Source organism: Tamandua tetradactyla, chromosome 2 (genome assembly GCF_023851605.1).
Source record: "Tamandua tetradactyla isolate mTamTet1 chromosome 2, mTamTet1.pri, whole genome shotgun sequence".
NCBI classification, from domain to species: domain Eukaryota; kingdom Metazoa; phylum Chordata; class Mammalia; order Pilosa; family Myrmecophagidae; genus Tamandua; species Tamandua tetradactyla.
Window position 1 is genome coordinate 31588038 of NC_135328.1, and position 24021 is coordinate 31612058.

General features: G+C 39.1%; 1 protein-coding gene across 2 annotated transcripts in view; it reads right to left on the reverse strand.

The window, feature by feature from the left end:
* SUSD1 (sushi domain containing 1) overlaps window positions 1–24021 on the reverse strand; it is a 167849-nt gene that overhangs the window by 105314 nt on the left and 38514 nt on the right. For both annotated transcript variants that reach the window (XM_077142024.1, XM_077142014.1), the window contains exons 4-5: window positions 19798–19950; window positions 19010–19189 (exon numbers count right to left, since the gene is read on the reverse strand). In XM_077142024.1, coding sequence (XP_076998139.1) covers window positions 19010–19189; window positions 19798–19950 — 333 coding nt within the window. The remainder of the gene's footprint in view (window positions 1–19009; window positions 19190–19797; window positions 19951–24021) is intronic.

Below are 24021 nucleotides of genomic sequence, written 5' to 3' on the forward strand. Positions count from 1 at the left end.
CTAGTCAGCAAGCAAAACTAGATCTGTCAGACTCCAAAGTGGAGAGCCTTTGCGTAGAGGCAGCTATTCAGGAAAGAGTCAAGAGCCCAAATCAGGGCAAGGCATTACAAACAAGAGACAATTCTGAAGGAGAGTCAATGGGAGGTAAGAGATAAGCAATAGTGAGGAGTCTAGGCTGATTGTCAGCCTTTCAGCTTGAGAGTCTGAATGGATGGTGGTGCCTTTTACTGTTCTCATACATAATATAGAAGGAGTCAGACATGGTTTGTGAGAAAGAGAATAAAGAGCTGTGTTTAGGACATGCTAAATTTGAGTTATCTGAATACGGTCCAGGTGAAAAAATAGTCTTGAAAGTTATCAATATGTGGACAGTTGTTGAAGGTATGCATGCTGGTGACACATCCAAATAGGCCACTGGGAAAGGGCCAATGGCAGAACACTGGGGAATACAAAACCCAAGGGAAGATCAGAGAAGAAAGAATAACTCAAAAGAGAAGTAACTGGTTGGCTGGATGAAAGACTTCCTCAAAAGTTAGCACCCTTCTTCCTACCACCCACACAACCTTCTGCCCTATAGAGGCCTAGAGAAAGTCAGAAATGCATTGGGGGCAAGGCCACTCTCTTTCTCTTCCCTCATATGGCTCTGTCTCCCAATGATGGCGTGCCCACAATGTCTCAATTACACACAGGACTCTGCGATGGAGTTGGGGAACTGAAGCCTCAACGGGAAATAAGGAACATTAGACTCAGTGTATGTGCATATATGTGTGTATGTGTGTGTGTGTGTATGTGTATATATGTATATATATAATGCTATTGTGTTCTGTTGTTCTGTTCACATCCAGTTCCTCTCTGTGGTACTGTTCTGGTTTGCTAGCTGCTGGAGTACAATATACCAGAAACAGAACAGCTTTTAAAAATGGGAATTTAATAGGTTGCTAGTTTACAGTTCTAAAGCTGAGCAAATGTCCCAATTAAAACAAGTCTATAGAAGTGTCCAATCTAAGGCATCCAAGCAGAGATACCTTGGTTCAAGAAGGCCAATGAAGTTCAGGGTTTCTCTCTCAAGTGGAAGGACACATGATGAACACAGCGTTTCTCTCTCATCTGGAAAGGCATGTGGCAAACACAGCGTCATCTGCTAGCTTCTCCTGGCTTCCTGTTTCATGAAGCTCCCCGGGAGGTGTTTTCCTTCTTCATCTCCATAGGTCACTGGCTGGTGGACTCTGCTTCTCATGACTATGTCTTTCTGCTCTGCTCTCTCTGAATCTACCATTCTCCAAAATGTTTCCTCTTTTATAGGGCTCCAGAAACTTATCAAGACCCACCCAAATGGGTGGAGACACACCTCTACCCAATCCAGTTTAACAACCACTCTTGATTAAATCACATCTCCAGGAGATGATTCAATCACAGTTTCAAGCATGCAGTATTGAAAAGGGATTATTCTGCCTTTATGAAATGGGATTTTGATTAATACATGGCTAGGGGACATCCATCCCTCAAACCAGCACAGGTACTTACCACAATTTTAATTAAATAATTATGTAGGTAGTTGCTTAATATCTAGCTCTCCTGAATATAAGCTTTATGGCAGCAAAGAACATGTTCATCTCTCTGTCTTCAGAATCTAATTCATTGCCTTGGAAAGAGATATTAAAAAAACATTTATTATTCGTTAATTGGTTGATTGGTTGAATGGATGGATAGAGCACCAGCAATGTTAAGTGTCGTGGAAAGGTTAAGGGGAAGGACGACTGAAACTAGAACATAAATTTGACAAACAGGTAGTAATTTATGACCTTGATGAAAGAGCTACAGTGAAGTAGGGGTATTGGATACCTAATTTCCCTACAGCAGGCTGAGAAGAGAATGGGAGGGGGATAAAGATAGTGAGCACAGACTAGTGTTTCCAAAGTTCCTTTGTGCAGGATAGGAACTGGTCTAGTATACTCTCTCGGTTTTCAAAGCCTTTTTCTTTATTTGTGGAAACAGTATAATGTCAAACTGAATAAATTCAGGTGACCCAAACAGATTGTCAGGCTCAATGCCATTTCTAGTAAAAAAAACAACAACAACAACAAGAACAAAAACAGTCTCTGGTTTCAGAAATAATACAACTGATCTAATACAACTCATAAACTCATAAACATAAACCTCAAAAGGCAAACAGGAATCTGAAACAAAGACATTTTGACAGTGGCAGCATCACGGAAACCAGGGTGTGGCTTCCCAAGGTGAAAACTGAATAAACCCATTGTGGCTATAAGAGTTCTGATATATATCCTTTCTTTTTTTAAGTCTTAATTTAGAGTCACACAAAATAGGTAAAGTAGCATGGCCTTTCTTAAAACACATTACACACTTTAGGATGATTTTTGGTGCTACACAAATAAATTTTTATGTTTACTGCATATTGCTTTTGCATACCTTAGGAAAAAATACACCTTAATTCAACAAATTCAAGATATCACGTATATTACAAGGTTTCTTTGATCAACAAATTTAAATTATAAATTTAAGTTTAAAATGAGTAATTTAAAGAAAATTCTTAAGGAAGTAATATATGAGCTACTCAGAAATGGCAAAAATTATTAAAGTGGTATACAAATAATTTGAACTTAGGGAACACAGGTATAGGGAAAGAGTGAGGGCTCTGGGATCTGTTATGGGTACAAATATGTCCCCTCAAAAGATACATCTGTTGAAATTCTAACCCTCAGAACCTCAGAATGTGACCTTGTTTGGAAATAGGTTCATTGCAGAGGGAATTCGTTAAATTAAGATGAGATCATACAGGAGGAAGGCAGCCCCTAATCCCAAATGACTGGTGTCCTTATCAAAAGAGGAGACAAGACAGAGCCTAGAAGGGAGGAGGTCATGTGACCACAGAGGCAGAGATCAAAATGCTACAGCTGTAAACTAAGAAACACCAAGGCTTACCAGGAAACCACCAGAATCTAAAAAGAAGCAAGGAAGGATTCTCCCCTACGGATTTCTGAGGGAACCCAAGCCCTGCTTAACACCTTGATTTCAGACTTCTAGCCTTCGGAACTGTGAGACAGCAAATTTCAATTGTTTTAAGCAATCTAATCTGTGGTACTTTGTTAGATCATCCCTGGAACTAGAACAGGGCCTTACAGATCTGAGTTCAAATCCTGGCCCTGCCTTTTGCTAGAACTTAAGCGACCTTGTGCAAGTTGTTTCATCTTTAGGAGTCTCAGATTGCTTGTCTTTGAAATGAAAAAGCAATACTTGCTTCCCAGGGTTTTTCTGAGCACTAACTGAAAGACAGCGTTCAAGCCTCTAACAAAGCCTTGGGCGTGTATGTTGGTGCTCAATCAGTGCTAGCTGTAATGCTTGATGGTCCAGAAACTATACCAATATCCAGAGACATACTGGCCATGTGACTATTTATATAAATGTATTCATCTATCCTGGCTGACCTTTCTTTTCCACCTGAAATGTGTGTGGCTGCAAATGAGCAGCAAAGAGGCTCAAGAGCAAACAGAAAAAGCAGAGGCTAACAGGATTCCTGGAGGCAACTGGAGCAGTGCCTGGGCCAGGTTTAGAGGACCCAGAAAGGATCTGAACAGATAAACAGTCTCTGCCCCAATAGAGATGTTTCCCTTCCGAGAATGTGGAGCAAGCGTCAACCTTATAATTATTAACTCAGATTCTAAACACAAAAATCAAATGACCTGGACAGAATAAAAGCGAGGACAGTCTTATCAAGAATGAATCAAGGTCTTTGATCATGAAGTAAACTGACTCACTAAACATCAAGCTTCCACCTGGGTTTTTTCCAGACACTAAAATGGCTGCCTAATTCCCAGTTGTCTGGAGTTTCCAGTTCAAACTGGCCTTAACAAAAAAAAAAAAAAAAGTCCCACCACCTTCCTGGGAGAAAAACATAGAGATCTGGATGACTAATCCAATGGGATAATGGCTCCAAAAAAAAAAAAAAAAAAAAAAACCAAAATATATATATATATATATATTTGGGCAGCCACCGGGAAACAACAAAAAAATTTTAAGATAACTAAATACAATCCAAGTAAAGGATAGACAAATTATTCTGACCAGCTTGGCACTAAATGTTCAGGTATAGAGTTCTTTCTATATTCTTTTAAGCAGAGTGAAATCAGAAAACAGAGGTAGAAGGCATTCAGGAAGTAACAAAAAGCAGATGGAGGAAAATGTCAAAAGTGAACGTGTGAGGAAGGTAAATACGAAATACACAGAGAGGTTTGGGATGGAAGGGGAGGGGGAAAGAAGAAATGAGCAAAAAAACAATGGGAAAAGGAGGAAAAAAGATACAACTGAGCAAGAACCAAGCTAAACAGCATCTCTTTCTGTATTTCCAGAAGCCTCGCCTAGCTACCCACCCAGATATCATCTGCACCGCACCATGAATTAATCAGCATGTAAATCACCCCTTTATCTGCGGAAATTGAATTTAGCTGCCAATCTTGATTGAGGGCCTAGAAGCCTCCTCACAGAAAGAGCTCAGCCCTCAGAGAGAATGCCTTTTCTTTCCTTAAATCAAAGATCTTGCATAAACCCATGGAAACAGCTGCAGCTGGAGCCACAGATTCTGTGAAAGGTGGCAGGCTGAGGACTGTAATTATAATTAGCAGTTACATAACATGTTTGTTCTTCAAAGTGCTCTACAAGCATCAGCTAATTAATAGCCTACTATGCCCCACACAGACCCACTGGTTTTCTGTGTAGTGACTAATCCCTGTACCCCCCACTGGATTGTGAATGGTGGAGGAAGGGCAGCTTGAGGGGAGGAAGAAAATGGCTGAGGTCCAGAAGCTATGCCCAAGCTCTTGTACCAAGGGACTCCATAGCTAGCTCTGTGCCAGAAGACCTACTAAATTTTTTAATTCAGCATCCCATGAGATAGCATCCCACTTACTCCAAGCAACTCTTGAAGATGCTATTAGAGATGCAATATTAGGTTGGACTATTAGTCTGGCCCAATATGGTATGAGCCCTTCTCAGTTTCCCCAACTATTAAGACTGGGACACTGGAGTCCTTGATGTTAGTTATAGGTTTGTCCTTCTTCCCTGGGCAAGTTGGGCAAGCCAGTGAATTTGCTCATACAATGTTTTATGAATATGTATCCGTGCATTTCTTTGGGGGGAAAGGGTCTGTTTCTTCTATTGCATCATGAACTCCAAGAGGGTAGTGCTTTGCAAAGTACCTCACACATAGGACATGCTAAATAAATATTTTTTGGGTAAAAGAATAGATTTCATCCAATTCTCATCTCCAAAATGGTTGTGAACCATTGTTTTAATGGACAAATAATCACCAGAAGTCCACATGTTTTGCTCACTCTGGCTAGACTTTCCTATAGACAACTTTGGTTGGCAAGATCCGAGACTTTACACTGCAGTTCTGCTGCTAGTCTAACCATAGACCCAGAGCACATCTACCTGGGATTTCATTCTTCAGACATCTGTCTCCAGAGGCAGCAAGTCAACTTCTAGAAATACATTCCCAAAGCCACTGGGGGCTCTGTTGGACATTTATCACATGCCCTCACCAATCATCAGTAATGATAAGAATCGCTGCCTTCTCCCACTCATTTCCAAGAGACAGGTGTGTGAAATGGGGCCATGCAGAAGTGCACACAACTGATTCATGAGAAGACCCTCTTCAAAGGAAACCAACAGTTTCAGTAAAAGACTACCACGTGTTGCTTTGTACTTTTCAAAATGTTCCCCATCTCACCTGATTCCCTCCCAAAACCTCTTTGAAGTAGAAAAGGCAGACTTAATTCTTCTCCTTTCATAGATAAAGAAACTGAGGTTCAGAGAGAATATTGCCTCATCCAATGACACATTAATAAACAGCCCTGCTAGAATTTGAATTGAAGCCTCAAAACTCCCTATCACAGCACCATCTTTTCTCTGAAAAGTTGCCTCCTCGCACTAAGTCAGGACCTTTGACTATGCCCCCTGAGAAAATGGCTCATGAAGAAAAAGTCTAGCCAGCCAAGCAAAGGAGACAGGAATCACTGTGATTTAAAGTGAGTTTCAAAAGATAGACACACAAAATTTTCTATCCAATTTATTTTCCCAATCTACCCTCTAGATCTTCAGGATTTATCTGACAAATACAGAGCCAGGTGCCCACCTAGTAAATGACACTGCCAGGCACAGTACACAAGGTGAGGCCTCAATAGAACAATTTACATCCCATGCTCCCACTGGGGCTGCTGTGGTCCCAGGTAACAGGAGCCCAGCAGAATGGAGTCTGTACCTATGCATGTTGAAGTGCTTTCTCCAGGTGCCTTTCTCTGTACAAACAGAGGTGATCTTCCCCCCAGAGTGACAAACATAGTGAGCCACAATGCCCAGGAGGGAGTTGTGATCTCCCCCCAAGCATGCCCACTGCACTTCTTCTCTTTTTCTTGGGAAGGGGGTAGGGTGCATGATCTCGGAATCAAACCTGGGTCTCCCACATGGCAGGCAAGCATTCTACCACTGAGCCACCCGTGCACTGTAGCTTACACACTGTGAGGGCAGCCACACTCTAGCTCTGCAACAGGGAGCAACACAGCACTAGTTGTGAGCCCCAATTCTACCTCTACAATTAGTATTTTAGAAATAAACATTGAATAATGAAAGGGTCCATTCGTATGGATAACGAGGAAATGCTAATCCCATCGAAGACTCCAACTGCAGGCATATATAATAAGATTGTTCAGAAGTACTGAAAACAGGTGTATCTGACTTTAATGAAATTAACAAACATGCACACAGAGAGAAGAGTCAACTTATGAGACTGCTTACATGATAAAGAATTTCTTAGCCTATGAAATAATCCATCTCAGTGTTCTTCTAAATACTGACATTTTTTCTGATACCTTTCACTATGTATTTTCAGATCATTAACTACTGATTAGATGATAATGCACTTGTGGTAGTTGTTACCAATTGTAAATTAAATGAAATATATACAAAATCTCTGAACTTTTTAAAGCAAATTAATAGAGAAAATATTTACTTTCTAAGTATTCAATTTATAAGACACCATTCAAAGAAAAAATATCAGTTGCATAGAGGGAGACAAACCTGGAATTATTAAATTGACCAATTTATCCTCCTCAACTCTGATCACTAGAAGACAGTGGGATGTTGACTGAGAACTTATCTGAAGAGAAGGATGTCTTACCATTCTAGACCCAGCCAAACTATACTTCACATCAGAGCAAAACAAAGTCATCTTCAGATATTCTAGAATAAATAAATACATATGTGTGTGTGCATGTGTGTGAATCTTTTATGGGAAAAAAAAAGACTCAAAAATAACTCTAGTCCAAAAACAACAATAAAAAGAACCAGAATAAATATCCTAAAAAAGGGGAGAAGAGTTTTAGAAGAAACACTACCCAGAAATGAAATCACCAAGATACACAGATAAGCCTGAAAATCATTTCAATGTAATTATATAGTTTGATGTAGCTATTAGCAAAGGATTCTAAAAATAAAAGCTGTACAATGTAGAAAAAAAATCATATAATTTGAAAATAAAATTCCAAATTTTTAAAATAAAATCTGAACAGTGAGGTAAAGAGAAGAAGTAAAGCATGCTAAATTTCTTTTATTATGTAACAGTAGGGCACTCATAGATATAATTTTATTCAAGAAAGCATGATAAATATGAAATATAAAATATAAAATATGAGAGCAGTAATAATTCCAAATGGAACCAACAGTTCCCAGTATACCTGAATAGATAAACAAAAACATTAATCTGGATTTTTAGTTTTCTATACAATCTATAAGAAGTCAAGAAAATTAAGCACTCCTGACAGCCAGACTTTTAAAACAGAGCTACATTTATTGAGACAAAGCATTCAAAACAGAAAACATAGCATAATCTTTTCCCACTGCCCCAGCACCTATTTTGGCCTTAGAAATAGGTGGCTTCTGTTCATGAGTTTCTGACACAGGGTTAGGCGATGGGGTGGAGTGAATTGTGTACCCCAGTTTGGACAAGTCAAGGAACCCCAAAATTGCCTGCCAGCCACAAGATACCAACCCCAGGAAGAAGCAAGTCTTCTAGTCTCTGAAACTGTGAGGCAATAAATTCCTGTTGTTAAGGTAATGCATTGTGCTATATTTGTTTTGCAGCCAGAATAAAAAGTAAATAAAACGGAGGATTTAATGGAATTGTACTCCTCTCAATGCCATCATGGAGGCTTGGTCTATTGCAGGATCCCAGAGTTATTTTCCAAATGGAGACTTCCCAAGGCAGGGTCTCATCTGTTCTCATCGGATTAAACATGAGACTGTTAATACAATAGCCCAACTGACCCAACGAATCCTTTGACTCTTGAGATGAAAAGAAGCCTTTGGTCAGTACAGATACAAGGCATGAGCAGTATGGGACCAAAACCAGAACAAGTGATACAAGTGATTATATAAACCATCCAATCCTCACTACGTTTTAAACCCTATGTTTGCTCACAGGGCTTTCTTCCCTTTTCATGACTGTTTACCAGACATAACACCCTGTGTTCCTCATCATGTTTTCCCAGCATCAAACCTTTAGTTATATTTACTGCCCCCAAACATTCCAAGACATGAGTATGTGTGTGTACATGAGCAACCAACCAAACAGGTGGTTAATGTTTCATAAATCTACCCAATCATTGTTGACATCTAAAACATCTTACAGTTTAAGCCAAGTTTCAGCTACAGCAGGAAGTAGGGGGAGCATCAAAGAAGAGGATGAGGGTATAGGTTTATGCAGCCTTAAGTACTTCGAAGCTGAAATTCTAGAAAGCACAGTAGAGAGGTATGGGAAAGAACCCAGAGACAGATAGTTGGATCAGGAGAAGATACTACAGACATGAGAGTACAGATGATGACTAGATTGGCTTCCATCTTGGCATGACTAAGAATAATGGGAGATCTCGTGGTTTTAGTTGAGGCTGAAAGATTTTTTTAAAAAATTATACCATAAACCATGGATTGATGTGAGGCCAATGGCCTGATCTCTAGGATTTAAGGTTCAGACTTTTAAAACAGAGCTACATTTATTGACACAAAGCATTCAAAATAGGGAACATAGCATAATCTTTTCCCATCGCCCCAGCACCTATTTTGGCTTTAGAAATAAGTGGCTGCTGTTAATGAATTTCTGACACAGGGTTAGGCAATGTTAGGCAGATAGATGCCCCAATGTTGGGCTTCTTGGACCTGTGGCTCTGTGAGTTCCCTGACAAGAGATATTTAGAGAGGATTCCAGCATGGCTTGAATTTGACATATAGTTCCAAACAATAGCTGTACATCTGAATCATCTGGTGTCTTTTGAAAAACACAGTTGCTGGAGTATTACCCATTCCCAAACCTCCACTCCCACCTAGAGATAACTCTTCTGATTCATTATTACTGAATTGGGTTCTTGGCATCCCATTTTTACAAAGCTCCAAATTTGAATATGATGCACACCCTCAGCTGAAAATCTGAAATTAATACTGGTAGGAACGTCCACTGTTCATCCTCACAAGCATCCTGACAGGACCCTCAGTATGGCTGATGACTCCTTACAGCCACCTTGCAAGGTTGGGGTCATTTTCCCAATTTTATAGGTGAAGATGTCTCAAGAGGTTAAATAATGCATTCAAAGTCATAGAAGTAGCTAAATGACAGCCAGGAGTTGAATGCCATCAGATACCATCTCCTATACTCACTGTCTCTCAAGACCAGCTTCATCTCTGAAATCCTGTAATATCTGCCACTCCCACCCTAAGTTTACTGATTTAAGTATTTAAAAGACCATTCTGCTGGGTAGAGAATAGTTGGAAGAGTAAAAGGAAAAAGATGAGTTAGGGGCTATAGTAGAATTCCAGCAGAGAGATACTGAGGTCTTAAATGGACTTGAGAGGTGATGGTGGAGATAGAAGGAAGATAGATTTGAGAAACATTCTGGAAGTGTTACTGACCATTTCAGATGATGCATTGGCTACCGGGGTGTGTGGAATCAAGAATAATTATCAATGTTTTTATTTTACCTTTATTTCCTGCCTTGGATTAATTAGTCTTTCTACGAATGTATTATAACTTCCCCAATATATTGTCTGTTCCCAAAGGACAAATCTTTGTCTTATAATGGTATTTCCACAATGTCTACCTAAAATAATGTTTTATTATTGCTTGGTAAATAGCTGTTCATTGTTAGCTACTACTACTTTATCATTTTCAAGGTGCAATAAATATTACTTTGATATAATAGCCCCTGAAAAAGGAAACAGACATCAGTAAATTTTAAGTACAAATCACAGACAGGAATGCATTATGTCTACACCTGTTATCTACCAAGGGTAACACACACCCAACAAATACCAAATAGGTGACAGCTGGGAAAAAGCCCCACAAGTGCTGATATCAGCCTTCAACCAGGGGGCTTCTGGGAAACTTGTTCAAACCTCAATAATATTAATAATAACAGCATTCACTGAAATCCTACTAACATCTGGTAGTCTGTTAGTAGGTAGTCTACTAGATATATTTTATTTATTCCTCACAGGAAACCCTACAAAGTAAACGTTATTTCCTCAGGAAGTTTACAGATATGAACATGAAGGTTGAAAGAGCTTTAATCACACCACAAGTAAAAGACAGAGCCAGCATTCAAACCCTGGTCATATGACCCAAAGGGGTTTGGACCTTCCTGGCAATGTGGGACAGAAATCCTATAATGAGCTGGGACTCAACACCAAGGGACTGAGAAAACCTTCTGGACTGAAAGGGGGAAGGGAGAAATGACAAAATAAAGTGTCAATGGCTGAGAGATTCCAAATAGAGTTGAGAGGTTATCCCAGAGGTTATTCTAATGCATTAAATAGATATCACCTTTTTAGTTAAGGGGTAACAGAGAGGCTGGAAGGAACTGCCTGAAAATACAGAACTTGTTCCAGTAGCCATGTTTCTTGAAGATGATTGCATAATGATATAGCCTTCACAATGTGACTGTGTGATTGTGAAAACCTTGTGTCTGATGCTTCTTTTATCTACCTTATGGACAGATGAGTAAAGCATACGGATTAAAAATAAATAGGGGAACAAACATTAAAATAAATTTAGGAGATTGAAATGCTAGTGATCAATGAAAGAGAGGGGTAAGGGGTATGGCATGTATGAATTTTTTTCTGTTTTCTTTTTATTTCTTTTTCTGAATTGATGCAAATGTTCTAAAAAATGATCATGATGAATATACAACTATGTGACAAAAAAAAGAATGTTCATATTGTATGTTGATTGATTTTATTAATAAAAATTAAAAAAAAAAAGCAGTGTATAGCCAAGGGAAAGAAACAAAACAAGCAGCAGAATTTGCATTGCATGTGAAAGAGTGTTCATTAAAGCTCATCTCTCTGGTTCATCACATTAGTAAGAACAATGTCTTGGATCTGCCTCAGAAATAGTCAACTAATTATGAGAATGGCTGGGAATGTTTCCTTACTATCCCACTATGAGTTTATTCAAATATCAAGTTAGGTCTCCCTGGGGGTAAATGTGTTGTGCCAGTTTCAAAGGCCAAATTTATAATGCAACTTTATCTCATATCTTGCAGGTAAATGTGGTTATCCACAGTGCTAGTTTTAATATTCTACCTAAGAATATATTCCAGAAGGAAATCTGTTTTGTGAAAGATATAGGCAATTAATTACGTCACGTATGTCACCCACATTGGCTGCTGTTTATTATAAACATCAACATAATAATGTGATTGATGAGAAACCAGAGCAATATATGGCCTTATCTAAGACTGTTTTAGAAACCAATAAATAGCAGGCTGAGAAAGAAAAAAGGAAAAGAAAAGACCAAGAATGGCTGTAAATTGCAGCAGATTTTGCCAGTTGCCAGGAGAATTAACGATTGACTTATTCCACTTATTGATTGACCACAAAAACTCTTGCCAGAAAAATAAATGAGCACTACATGTAAAGCAAAAGAGCAGAAAAGAGTGTAAAAACCAAAGAAAATCACATTAAAGTCATCTTTCATCTTTACACAAATAATAGATACATCTCTATCACAACTAAATTGGTATAATGTGGTAGGTTATAAGGGCCCAAACTATCCAGGCAAACAACACCAGAGTCCAGTCATTCAGCACTAGACCTATAACTCTTTCATCTGTTAGTGAATCATTTAACTTGTGAGTGTTCTCTCTCCTACTAAACTGGCAGCTCTCTTTGGTCTGTGCCTATATCTATATTTTTAAGATATCTCCTGCAGTCATATGGGTTATTAATATCATTAATATCAAACATCTTTGTGATGTTTACTGCAGGTAATATGACCTAAGGAACTGGTCTGAAAAGTGTCACCTTAAGACAAAGTTTCATTTTCCAGCATGTTCTGGATTTGGCCAAATAGTTAGACCTTCATTCCAGCATTCCTTGGGTACCAAAACACATTTATCACCAATGTTGGAAGTTGGAGTCTACCATCTCAATACATGGCAAGTTGAACTTAGAAAATGTTATTGAAATATTAAAAGAAAATGGTAGGGCTCATCATGCAGCACATTTTCAAGAGCAGCTAATTAACTGCTGTAATTAAGCTAAGGCACTCATTAGTACCAAAAAATCCACTCACCCCTAAGACAGTAGAAAGGGAAAACTTATTTTTTGACATGTTTTGTATTCTAAAGTCTTCCATGAATTTTATCCTTGGCTAACAATACATTTCCTTCAGATCATCGTCACAGAGGAAGCTCATTCAGAAGAAAAAGAAAAATTTTCACTTCACATTGCACTGTCAACAAATAGTGTCTAATATGGAAACAAGTAGTATCTGAGCACCTCAGAAGTGTTAGAAGGGGAAGGAAAGGGGGGTAGGAAAGTTATCAGTATATCTCTTGTAAAAATCTTCCATTTATAAGAAATGATAATGATTTTTTATGCTCTGAGCTACACATGAATCTTTCTCAAAAGATAACTCTTAATTTTAACGTTCCAATTGTAAATCGAACATTTTAATTAAAAACCAACAAAGGAAGGAGAGTGAAGGCTGAAGAATTTTAGACTTTCCTACCTTAAAGTAAAAATTTCCAGAAATATCTTGACTTTTTTTAGAAAATTACATACCACTTACTCCCCACTAGACTCTGGCCTTCTTATCACGATGGCTAATGTTCACCCAGCTGCTATCTGGGACAGGCCCAGTGCCAAGTATTTTATGTTCATTATCTCATTAAACCTTCATAACCCTGAGATGAAACTACTTTATCCCCTTCTGGAGCTTAGAGAGGTTTAGAGGTGTTTACACAACTGGCACAGCCAAAACTCACATGAGCTTTTCTGACTCTGAAGCTCATACTTCACCACTCTGTGGCAGCCTCATAACCCAGGTCATCACTCTTTCTGTACACTCAAATGACGCCAACCATCTGTAACAAATATATTTTAATAGCATTTCCTTGGCAAAAGAGTAACACAAGAGATTTGTTCCATGTAGTAAGTAATTAAATGCAGTTCTTTTTATTTTTAATGTTTTTAAAAGATCAGTATAATGAGAGGACAGAAAATGTATTTCAAAAAAGCCAAACTTCCCATCACCTGGAACATAAATGATGCCTGTGCCTTCTCCTGCATCCATGGAAGACGTCATTAATCAATCACAGCACTTTTCTGTTTTAAGTCCAGATGGAATCTCAACATCCTCTCCATATCACTACTAAAAAATTAGAGGCAATTTTGGCAGTTCCTCAGAAAATTACACATAAAATTACCATATGACCCAGCAATTCCACTCCAGGTTTATACACAAAAGAAGTAAAAGCAGGGACTCAGACAGATATTTGTACACCAGTGTTCATAGCAGCTTTATTCACAATAGCCAAAAAGTGGAAACAACCCAGTGTCCATCAACAGATGAATGGATAAGCAAAATGTGGTGTATACATATGATGGAATATTATTCAGCCATGAAAAGGAATGAGGTGCTAATATGCGGGAACCTTGAAAACATATGCTAAGTGAAATAAGCCAGATACAAAACGACAGATACGACATGAATCTACTTAATGAAATATCTAGAATAGGCAAATTTATACAGTCAGAAAGTAGATTAGAAGTTACCAGGGACTGAGAGGAATGGGAGTGGGGTGGGGGAGAGCGTGGGGAGTTATCACTCAATGAAATTAAGAATTTCCATTTGGGGTGGTGACAAATTTTGGAACTAGAGAGTGGTAATGGTAGAACAATATTGTGGAAGAAATTAATGTCACTGAGTTGTATACTTCAAAACAGCTCATTTAAAATGGAAAATTTTATGCTATATAAATTTTACCACAATAATTTTTTTTAATCAGAGGCACAAAGATAGTTGACTCAGCAACAACAGGGTACATAAAGGTCCCGGTGTCCCTCTCCTTCTAGGACCTTCCAGTTCTTTCATCACTGCCTCCCATCTTCAGGGCTCACTAAGGCAGCAGCATCATGGAACCTACATTCTAGAAAGGTGCTTTGGGTTTTCATCCTGGGACATAAGCTAGTGGCATGGGGTTGGGCCCTTAAATGCCTCTGTGAAATGAGGAATAATACCAACCTATTAATCATGTCAGAAGGCATTACTAAAGATCAAATGAGGCAGTGCTTAAGGAAAACCTTATAAACCAAAGGGATGGACACCTCTAGAGAATCTGGTACTCCTAGACACCAAGTCCCACTCTAGTTATTCAACTCAGAGGAGAGTCTCTGCCTCTGCAATCCATCCATGGTGCTGGGTCACAGGCACAGATAAGGGAGAAACCAGGCATCAGGCCCAAGGCATCTGTTCCTGGGTTATCAAAGCACAGAGACGGCATGGCAGGTGGGACACAAGAATGAAGATCCAAAAGGCAAAGCAAGGTGGGGCATCAGGAATGGACATAAAGTTTACGAGTTAAAACAGAAGAAGAGACCTGGGTTTTAACAAGACTCAGCCACAGGATAAGCTAGGACTAGCAGTGAAGTGTCATTGCACAATTGGTGTCTGCTGCACTTTTTGGGGGGATTCAGGGTGCTAATACAGGCTTAGGTACGCCAATTTATGCTGGGTGCTGGAGAAGCTGGAGCTCGAGCAAGGGAGACTGCCAAAACCACACAGATAATTATACGCAATATAATTACATATCAGGCACTAAGGGAATAATGTCAGAGGTGATACTTAAGCTGAAACTTGAAAGATGATGGGGAGCTTGTTCTGCAAAGAGCAGGGAGATAAGCATTCCAAGCAGAGGAAAAAAGCATGTGTAAAGACCCTGACGTGGGTAACAGCGCAACTCTGGTTGGGGAAGTGAAGGGAGACGCCCATAAAGGAGCCAATAGGGCCAAACCACGCACAGCCTCGGAGCCCAGGGGTAGGAGTCCAGATTTTATTCCAAATGCAGTACTCATTTAGATGTTTTGAGCAGAATAAAACAGCAAGGGAAGAGGATAATCCAATTTATGCTATAAGAAGTTCATTCTTGCTGCTATGTGGAGAAAGAGCTGGAGAGGGTAAGGGAGGACGTGAATTATTGGAAGTTACCATGCCACACCAGGCACCCTGCTCGTGAGAATTCCCAGCAGGAAAGGAAGGGAGAACCCCAAGGGGTGGGGGAGGGTATCGGGAAGATAGGTGTTCACAGAACCCTCTGGCTGGTCTGTCTACACTGGAGACCTTTCCTCACTGGACTCTCTTACATAGGAAGGCAAACTTTCCAAGGAAAAAGGCACAAATGCCATCTCTTCCAGGTAAAGAGCCTATTCCTCCTTCTGAACTCCCATTCTTGACCCGTTCATCTCACATAACACTTAGGCCCTCTCCCTTATGTAACAGCTGGTGGTGTAGGTGACTCTTCTCTCCTCCCAGACTCCAGACTGGCTGAGCCACAGTGGCTTGCATCTACAGCATCAGAGCCGTCTTCTGAATTTGCTCGCAATGAGAACATAGTTCACATAATTCCCTCATCTTGCCCCTGGCTTGGGTGAAATTCAAAATTTCAACTTCTGTAGGCTGCCCCTTATAACTTGCATCTTCTCTGAAAATAAAAAATAAAAACAACAGGAAATATAAGCTAGAGATTCTATCTTATCCAGGGAATTGACAGAAATGTGTGGATGACATTTCAATGAAGCCCTACCTAGATGAGGAGTGGGGTTGCAGGGTCTCCTGCCATTGGAAGCTTTTGGGACTCACTCCAGGCAGGAGGCTGGATGGGGACCCCCGACAAGGCGGCAGGACCCTCCTGGGACGGGGCGACTGGGAAAAGGCCCACAGCAGGAGGTACCTTCTTGGACTGGGAAGTCCATTACCAGACGCACAAGCTGCTGCCGTAACCCGACCGCTCCCTTCCCCAGCGCACTGGGCTCCAGCATTTCCAAGTTCACAGTTTGCTCATGGTTTTAGTAGAATTCCCAATTCCTGTGGCTTTGTAACTCTGGGCTAAAAATACAGTGCTGGCTGGCGCTTGGCCCAGATTCTGGAACCCCAAAGAAGCGTGAAGGGTAAATGAGAAGGCGTGTGTTTGGAGAGGCGCAAGCACAGCGAGAAGCCGGTGCCGCGTGGTGGCACGGGGGAGGGGGCGCGGTGTCAGCAGGCAGAGGGAGCAGCGATTAGAAGAAGAAGAAAAAAGCATAGGAGATCTTTTAAATAACAGCTCTTTCAGGAATGTAACAAGCACACTCCTCTAACTTAACTCTCTACATTCTCAGTCCAATATTTCAGATCCCTACTAATTTTTATGGCAATACAAACTGTTTTATATGGCTTTGCCTATGTAAATCCCTAGGGGATTCTTCAATATGGATTAAGGCACACTTGAATCTAAATTCTACATTTAGGCTGATCCACCAAAACATCATCTTAGAACTAAAATGTACTTTCAGAATTTCTTAAACCCAAAGGTGAAGATTAATGTGTTCAGAGAGGGGTTAGGGGGGCTATAGCTAAAGGATAGGGGGTTCTTTGTGAGATCACAAAAATATTCTAAAATTGACTGTGGTGATGTCTGCACATACCTGTGAATATACCTGAAACCACTGGATTGTACACTTTAAATGAGTGATTTATATGGTATGTGAATTTATATGGTATATCCCAGTGAAACTGTAAGAAGAAATAAAAAGTCCAAAGCTCCCTTCTCAAAAGTGACACAACCAGAGGGCTTTTCCAAATGAACCTCTCCCAAATCTTTAAAAATTCTATTTATAGTCTTGCAGAGACTAGAGAAAGAAAACACTTTTCACATTCTTTATTTTTAACTCAATAAAATTGATACCAAACCTAACAAAGACATCATAGAAAAAGAAAAGATTAATCTCACATATGAATATCAATGCAAGAATTCTAAATAAAACTTGGCAAATACAACCCAGATTAAAAAGATAAAATACCAAAAACCCAGAAGAATTCATTCCAGGAACTATCACTGAACATTATCAGAAAATCTAAGAATATAATCCACCCCATTACTGGGTAAAAGGAGAGGGACAAAAAAAAATTATCGAAAGACATATGATAAAATACTCACCTCTAATTCAAAAAAAAAAAATCCTAGTACAATGGCAATAGATGGTTATAATAGAGAGAAAGCTAAAGGTAAAAAACAAGCCAAAAGACAACATATCATAAAAACAGAAACAATATAACACTGAAAAAAAGCACAGGCTCTGGACATAGAATTCCTGATTTCAAATTTCACCTCTTTAATACTTGTTGTGTAACACTGAACAAATTACTAACCTCTCCATGCCTCAGTTGTCTCATGCATAAAATGTGATAATAATAGCACTAACTCGTAAGGATATTGTAATGAATGAATGAGTCAATATATAAAGTGCTCAAAACAGTACTTGGCATATGGTGCTGTATAAGTGTACATTATTATGTGAGATAGACAGATACACATCCAAAGCTGAAACCATGAATAAATAATGAAATACTAAAACCATTTATGTGCAGGTCAGGAATAAGAAATATAATCTCCTATTTAGGAAGGAGTTTGGCCTTCAAGAAGAGGTCTGGCATTTTCTCGGGGTTGCTGATGGGCACCCTCTACCCCACTGGAGTCTCCCCATTGGGAAAAGTGTCTTTGTCTTTTCCAGTCATGGTGGGCCCTGGGTCTAGGCTAAGGAGATGACTCGGTGGGGTCAGCCACACCTAGTCCTACAGTTGGGGTTGGCTATCCTAGAAAGGCCAACCATGCGATTAGAGGGTCAAGGCTTTGAGCCATATCATATCATATCAGCCTGACTTCTGAGGAGGGGATGGGGGACTGGAGGTTGAGTTCAACAGGCATGCCTATGCAATGAAATCCCAACAAAAACTCTGGACACTGAGCTTCCCTGATTGGTAAGATACACTGATGTGCTGAAAGAAAGACATTCTGAATCCACCAGGCAAAGACACAGGAGCTTTGCTTTAGGAGACCTTCCCAGACTTTGACCTCTGTATCTTTTTGGTTGGTCCTGATTTGAATTCTTTCTCCTATAATAAAACTGTAATCACTGGTTAGTGCTTTCCTTACTTCTGTGAGTAGTTCTGGCAAATTATCACACCTTAGGGGAGATAGGAACCCCTGAATTTGTAGCCAGTTGACCAGAGTGTGGTTGGCTTGGGAACCCCAAACTTGTGGCTGGTGTCTAAAGTGAGGGCAGTCTTGTGGGGACTGTGTCCTTAACCTGTGAAAACTGACCTAATTTGGGGAGAGTTAGAATTGCATTGCAACTGTTATTCAAATTTTTGTCCTGAAAACAGTAGTCAAGTGAGCAATCAAAAGAAAAACCTAACTTCTATAAATATATCAAAATTAAAAATGGAATTATCATTATTTGTAGATGATAAGATGCTGTTCTTGGAATTTCAATTTTCTTTCCATTGAAAATGTATCAGAAATTTTAGAAATTTATTTAACTCATTCACTACTCCAAAGTACAGTTTAGAGAGAAATAGGGAAACCATCACAAAACAGCAAAAACTGAGAATCTGAATCTTTTGAAAACTCACCTTGGCAATATAATTTTGGGAAGTCCCATATGCCCAAGGCTGTGCAGCTTGAAACTATATATTCTGGATCACTGAAAAATCCTTCTCGGCAAGTGTAACGAACCTGGCTTCCTAGCCTAGAGGTATAATTGCCTATGATGTAGCCATTTGAGACCTCAGGAGGAGTACCACAGTCTATTTCTGAAAATAAATTAATGCAAAAGTCATTAACATCTGAATGTGAATTTTCAAAATTCATAATCTCTCTACACCTCTACCCTATTCCCCTAGCTTCCCCCTGGGCCATATCTTAAGTAGGCTGTTTCATTTCTAGGTGACTTCTGGCCACATGTTTAATGATTATCTCAATCTTCTCGCTTTCCATACATCATAGCTTCTAGACACACACAGAACTGAAAAACCTCTTTGACAACAAAAGGGATTACATAACAACCCTCACCAATTCATACTAACTAAAAAGAAGGCTATTCCATTGAGATGAAAAGCTAGAATTATAAAATACCATAAAACACACTTCTCTTTATAATTTGCAGGGTCACTTTTGAATGCTGGTCTGTATTAGATCAGCTGCATTTATCATCTGACACACAAATTAGAATATCTATTAACCACTAATTTTTTTTTAACATGGCCCTTTCTATCTTGATTACATAGTTATTCACTTATGTGAGAAGAATAGATCATCTCCACTTATTTCCCCAACACTGATCCACAAGGACAGGCTCAGAGCGGGAGTCAGAATCAACAGAATCTCACCTTCAAATGCTGCATTCTTTGGCAAAACCTACCTGTGCATGATGTGGCATCTCTGGCCGGGTGGAAAGGCTCAGACCCATTCTTTGGCAAATATCCATCCATGCAATAGCATTCAAAGCTCCCGTGAGTGTTCACACAGCGTCCTCCATGCCTGCACAGGCCAGAAACCTCACACTCATCTATATCTTGAGACCCAACCCAAATACAAAAAAAGGAAGAAGGACAAGGGGGGAGAAAAAGGCATGGTGACAATCACATTCTCACATTCTCAATCCATCCTTATAAAGGCTACATTTGCTCACAGTTGTACCATGAATCTGATTTTACTCTTTAAGGATTCTCATTTTCTTCAAGTCACAGGCACTGAAAACACAAGAGGTACTCAATAAACACTGGTCAGTGTTCTGGGAAAGATGGCATGTTTACAAACACCATCAACCATTACTAGCACTCGACACCCAACAAAATACACCCAAGAAAGCTTCAGTTGCTATAAATCAAATTGCTAAAAGATATTCAATTGCTATAAAATAAGGGTGGCTGCAACCTCATGTTAAAATATTTTAAGTAAAAAGAACTAAAAATAAAATTAAAAAAATAAAAAAGAAAATATGTTAATTAGAACTCCACATGCAAACAATTTGGATCATAGTAGAAAATGCTAGAAACTGACACGTAGCTTTCCAGCTAATGAGACAGGATGGTGTGGCAGGAAGAAAGGAGAAAATTCAGAAGGGCTCACTAATTTCACCAAAATTAGAGGGGCCTTAGAACAGGCTTCAGAAAGGACAAAATATGCCTCTTTTGCAGACTTCTCCTTTTAACTGAAGATTACCAGAAGTGGCAGAGATGGTGTAAAAGACACACAGTAATTTAGAAGCAGGAGAAGGAAACTCTCTGGTTGTTAGCAATTTCTGCTTGCTTGTAGGGCAAAATTAAAACCTTTAAGAATTTCCATCAAAGCCACACAGAGAGTAGTTTGGCCATATAATTCAGTCTGCAAATTTCATTTGAGGAAAATAAGCACCCAAAATGAAATGGGACTTTTCCTAAAGATTTTTGCAAGAACCATAAATTGATGACAGATATTTCTACTTCTAGGTATATAATCCAAAGAATTGAAAACAAGGATTTGAACAGACATCTGTTAACAATGTTCACAGCAACATTATTCACAATAGTCAAAAGGCAAAAGTAACCCAAGTGCCATTAAACAATGAATAAACAAAATGCTGTATATACATACAATGGAATATAATCCAGTTATGAAAAGGAATGACGTCCTGATACATGGATTAATCTTGAAGACATCATGAGACAAGCCAAGCACAAAAGAGAAAATATCATTTGATTCCACTTATATGAAATGATTAGAAAAGAAAATTCTTACAAAGTATATTACAGTTTACTAGGGGCTGGGGAGAGGTGAGAGGAAATGGAGAGTTATTGCTTCTGGGTGCAGAGTTTCTGTTTGTGGTAATGAAAAGGTTTTGGTAACGGATGTTGGTGATGGTTGCACAATATTGTGAATGTAATGAACATAACTGAATTATACATGTGAAAGTAGAAAAAAATGGGAAATTTTGTGTTGTTTATAAGATATTGCAAGAAAAATGAAAGACAGAAAAAAATACATAGAACTATAAAAGGGGCTATGATCAGAAAGTGGCTTAACTGAAGAAAGTCTGGTTGTTCCTAAACTTTGAGCTTTCAAAGACTAGAGATTTTAAAAGGACTGATATAGGGCAGCATCTTAGTTTTCCAGAGCTGCTATAACAAACACAACGCAATAGGTTGGCTTAAGCAACAGGGTTTTATTTTTTCATGGTTTTTGAAGTCCAAAATCAAGGTCTCCACAAGTCTATGCTTTCTCCCAGAGTTGGAAAGCTCCTGGTGCTGCTTGCTTCAATCCTTGGGGTTCCTTGGCTTTCATCTCTGCCTCCATCACATAACCATCTGCCTCATTCCCTAACTTCTGACTTCTGTCTTCTCCTGACTTCTGCATTTACCGACCATCTGTATCGAACTTCATACGGCTCTAGTCATATGGATTAAGACCCACCCTGATTCAATTTGGCTTTATCTAAATAGAATGTTTGAAGATTCTATTCACAAATGAGCCCATCTCTTAGCTAATAATAGTAACATCTTTAAAGGTCCTATTTACAAATGGGTTTACACCCACAGGAATGTGATTTAAGATTTGAACTATCTTTTGTTGGGGACATGATTCAATTCCAAAGGTGGGCAATAGTCTATTTTGCCTGGTAAGGACACTTAAAAATAAAATGAAACATAATTTCATTTCTAAAAAGGATACTTTAACTTCCCCCTAGAAAGGAGAAAATAATCTCAGAATTCTTTCAAACTTTATGTTTTATATTCTTCTCTCTGTGTGTCTTTTTGCCTTGGACCACTGAATACCTCATCACCACTCATAGTTTAGGAATAGGCAATGCATTCAATTGTTAAAGGAGTGTTTAACACAAGCTACCAATTCTTATTAACCTACATCTTTAGTACAGCAAATTTTGGGAAACTCTTTGTGGGAGACTGACTTCAAAGAAGGCCATCAAAACTTCCTTGCCTACCTTTCTTGCATCTACCTTCTCCATCGAGAGTGGAGTCACTCCCCCTCTCTGAAGCTGGCCTTGAGACTTGCTCTAATAGAAAGTGACAGAACTGTGCCTGTTCTGGACTGTAAACAGCATGGCAGCTCCCTCTTTCCCTCTCCTGGAACACAGTGGTGATGCTTTATGGAAGTCCAGACTGTTCTGCTTGGAGAGAGAGGCCACTCAGAGAGGCTCCAAAGATAAGATACCACGTGAAGAGAGAAGTCAGATGGAGAATTAAGGTGCCCTGGCTGATAATCAGCATCGAGGCCCGAGCACATGAGGGGAGCTTCCTTTACTTACCAGCCCAGACCATGTGAATCAGAATCACCCAGACAATCCATGAAATTGTACACAATAATAAAGTTATCATTTTAAGACATGAATTTGGGGTGAGAGTAGGTAGTTGTGCAGTAATAGCTTGTGAACAGACTTAGAAACCAATTGAGTGAACATCAGGGGATACTATATCAATAAAAAAAGGGAACTTCTGAGAAAATAGTGAGGTCTTGTAAATTAAAAATAAAATATGAATGTCAAAAATGAAAACTCAATAAAGACACTGAATTATGGGTTAGTTAAGCTAAAAAATAAATTTTTTGTACATAGCAGCATTATTCATAACAGCCAAAGAGGGGAAGCAGCCAAAATGTCCATGGATAGATGAATGAATAAACAAAACGTGATATTTCCACACGACAGAATTCAGCCATAAGAAGAAGGAGAGTGCTGGTACATGCTACAATATGGATGAACCTTGAAGACATTATATTGTGTGAAATAAACCAGACACAAAAAGACAAATATTGTATGGTCTCACTTACATGAAATACCAAGAACAAGTTAATTTACAGAGACACAGAGCAGGTTACAGTTTACCAGGAGAGGCAAAAGGGAATTATTGCTTAGTGTGTACAGAGTTTTTGTACATTTCATACCCAAGTGAAAAAGTTTGGGTAATGAATAGCGGCAGCATGCTACTGCAAATGTAGTCAATATCACTGAACTGTACACGTACCGGTGGTTAAAATGGGAAATTCTGAGTTTTAAATGCATTGCTACAATCAAAAGTAAAAAAAAAAAAAAAAAGTATTTTTTTAAATATGATGTTATGCTGGATTAGGGAGGGCCCTAATTCAATGACCGGTGTCCTTATAAGAAGAGAAACTCGAGAAGCAGACAGACACATGGAGAGGATGCCATGTGACAACAGAGGCAGAAACTGGAGTGATGCATCTGCAAACTTATTGGAAAAACCACCACTGAGAGGAGGAAAGGAAGTATCCTCCTCTGGAGGCTTAGAAGGGAGCATGGTTCTGCCAACAACTTGATTTTGGACTTCTGGCCTCCTGAACTCTTTGAAGCCACCCAGTCTGTGGTAATTTGTCACAGCAGCCTTGGGAAACTAAAATAGCAGTTTTAAAATCTCATACTATCATGAAAAATTTATAAGAGATCATTTTACATTGTCATCAATATATTTTTCATTATGTCTATATAACTAAAGTCTTTCTGTCTCTAAGGTCAAGAATAAAATAATAAGTGGTGAGTTTAAATTAATTAATTGATTGGTTACTTAATTAAAATTTGCAGATTCCAACTTGAGGAATTTTCTTCAAAAAAAACACATAGAAGAAGAAATTA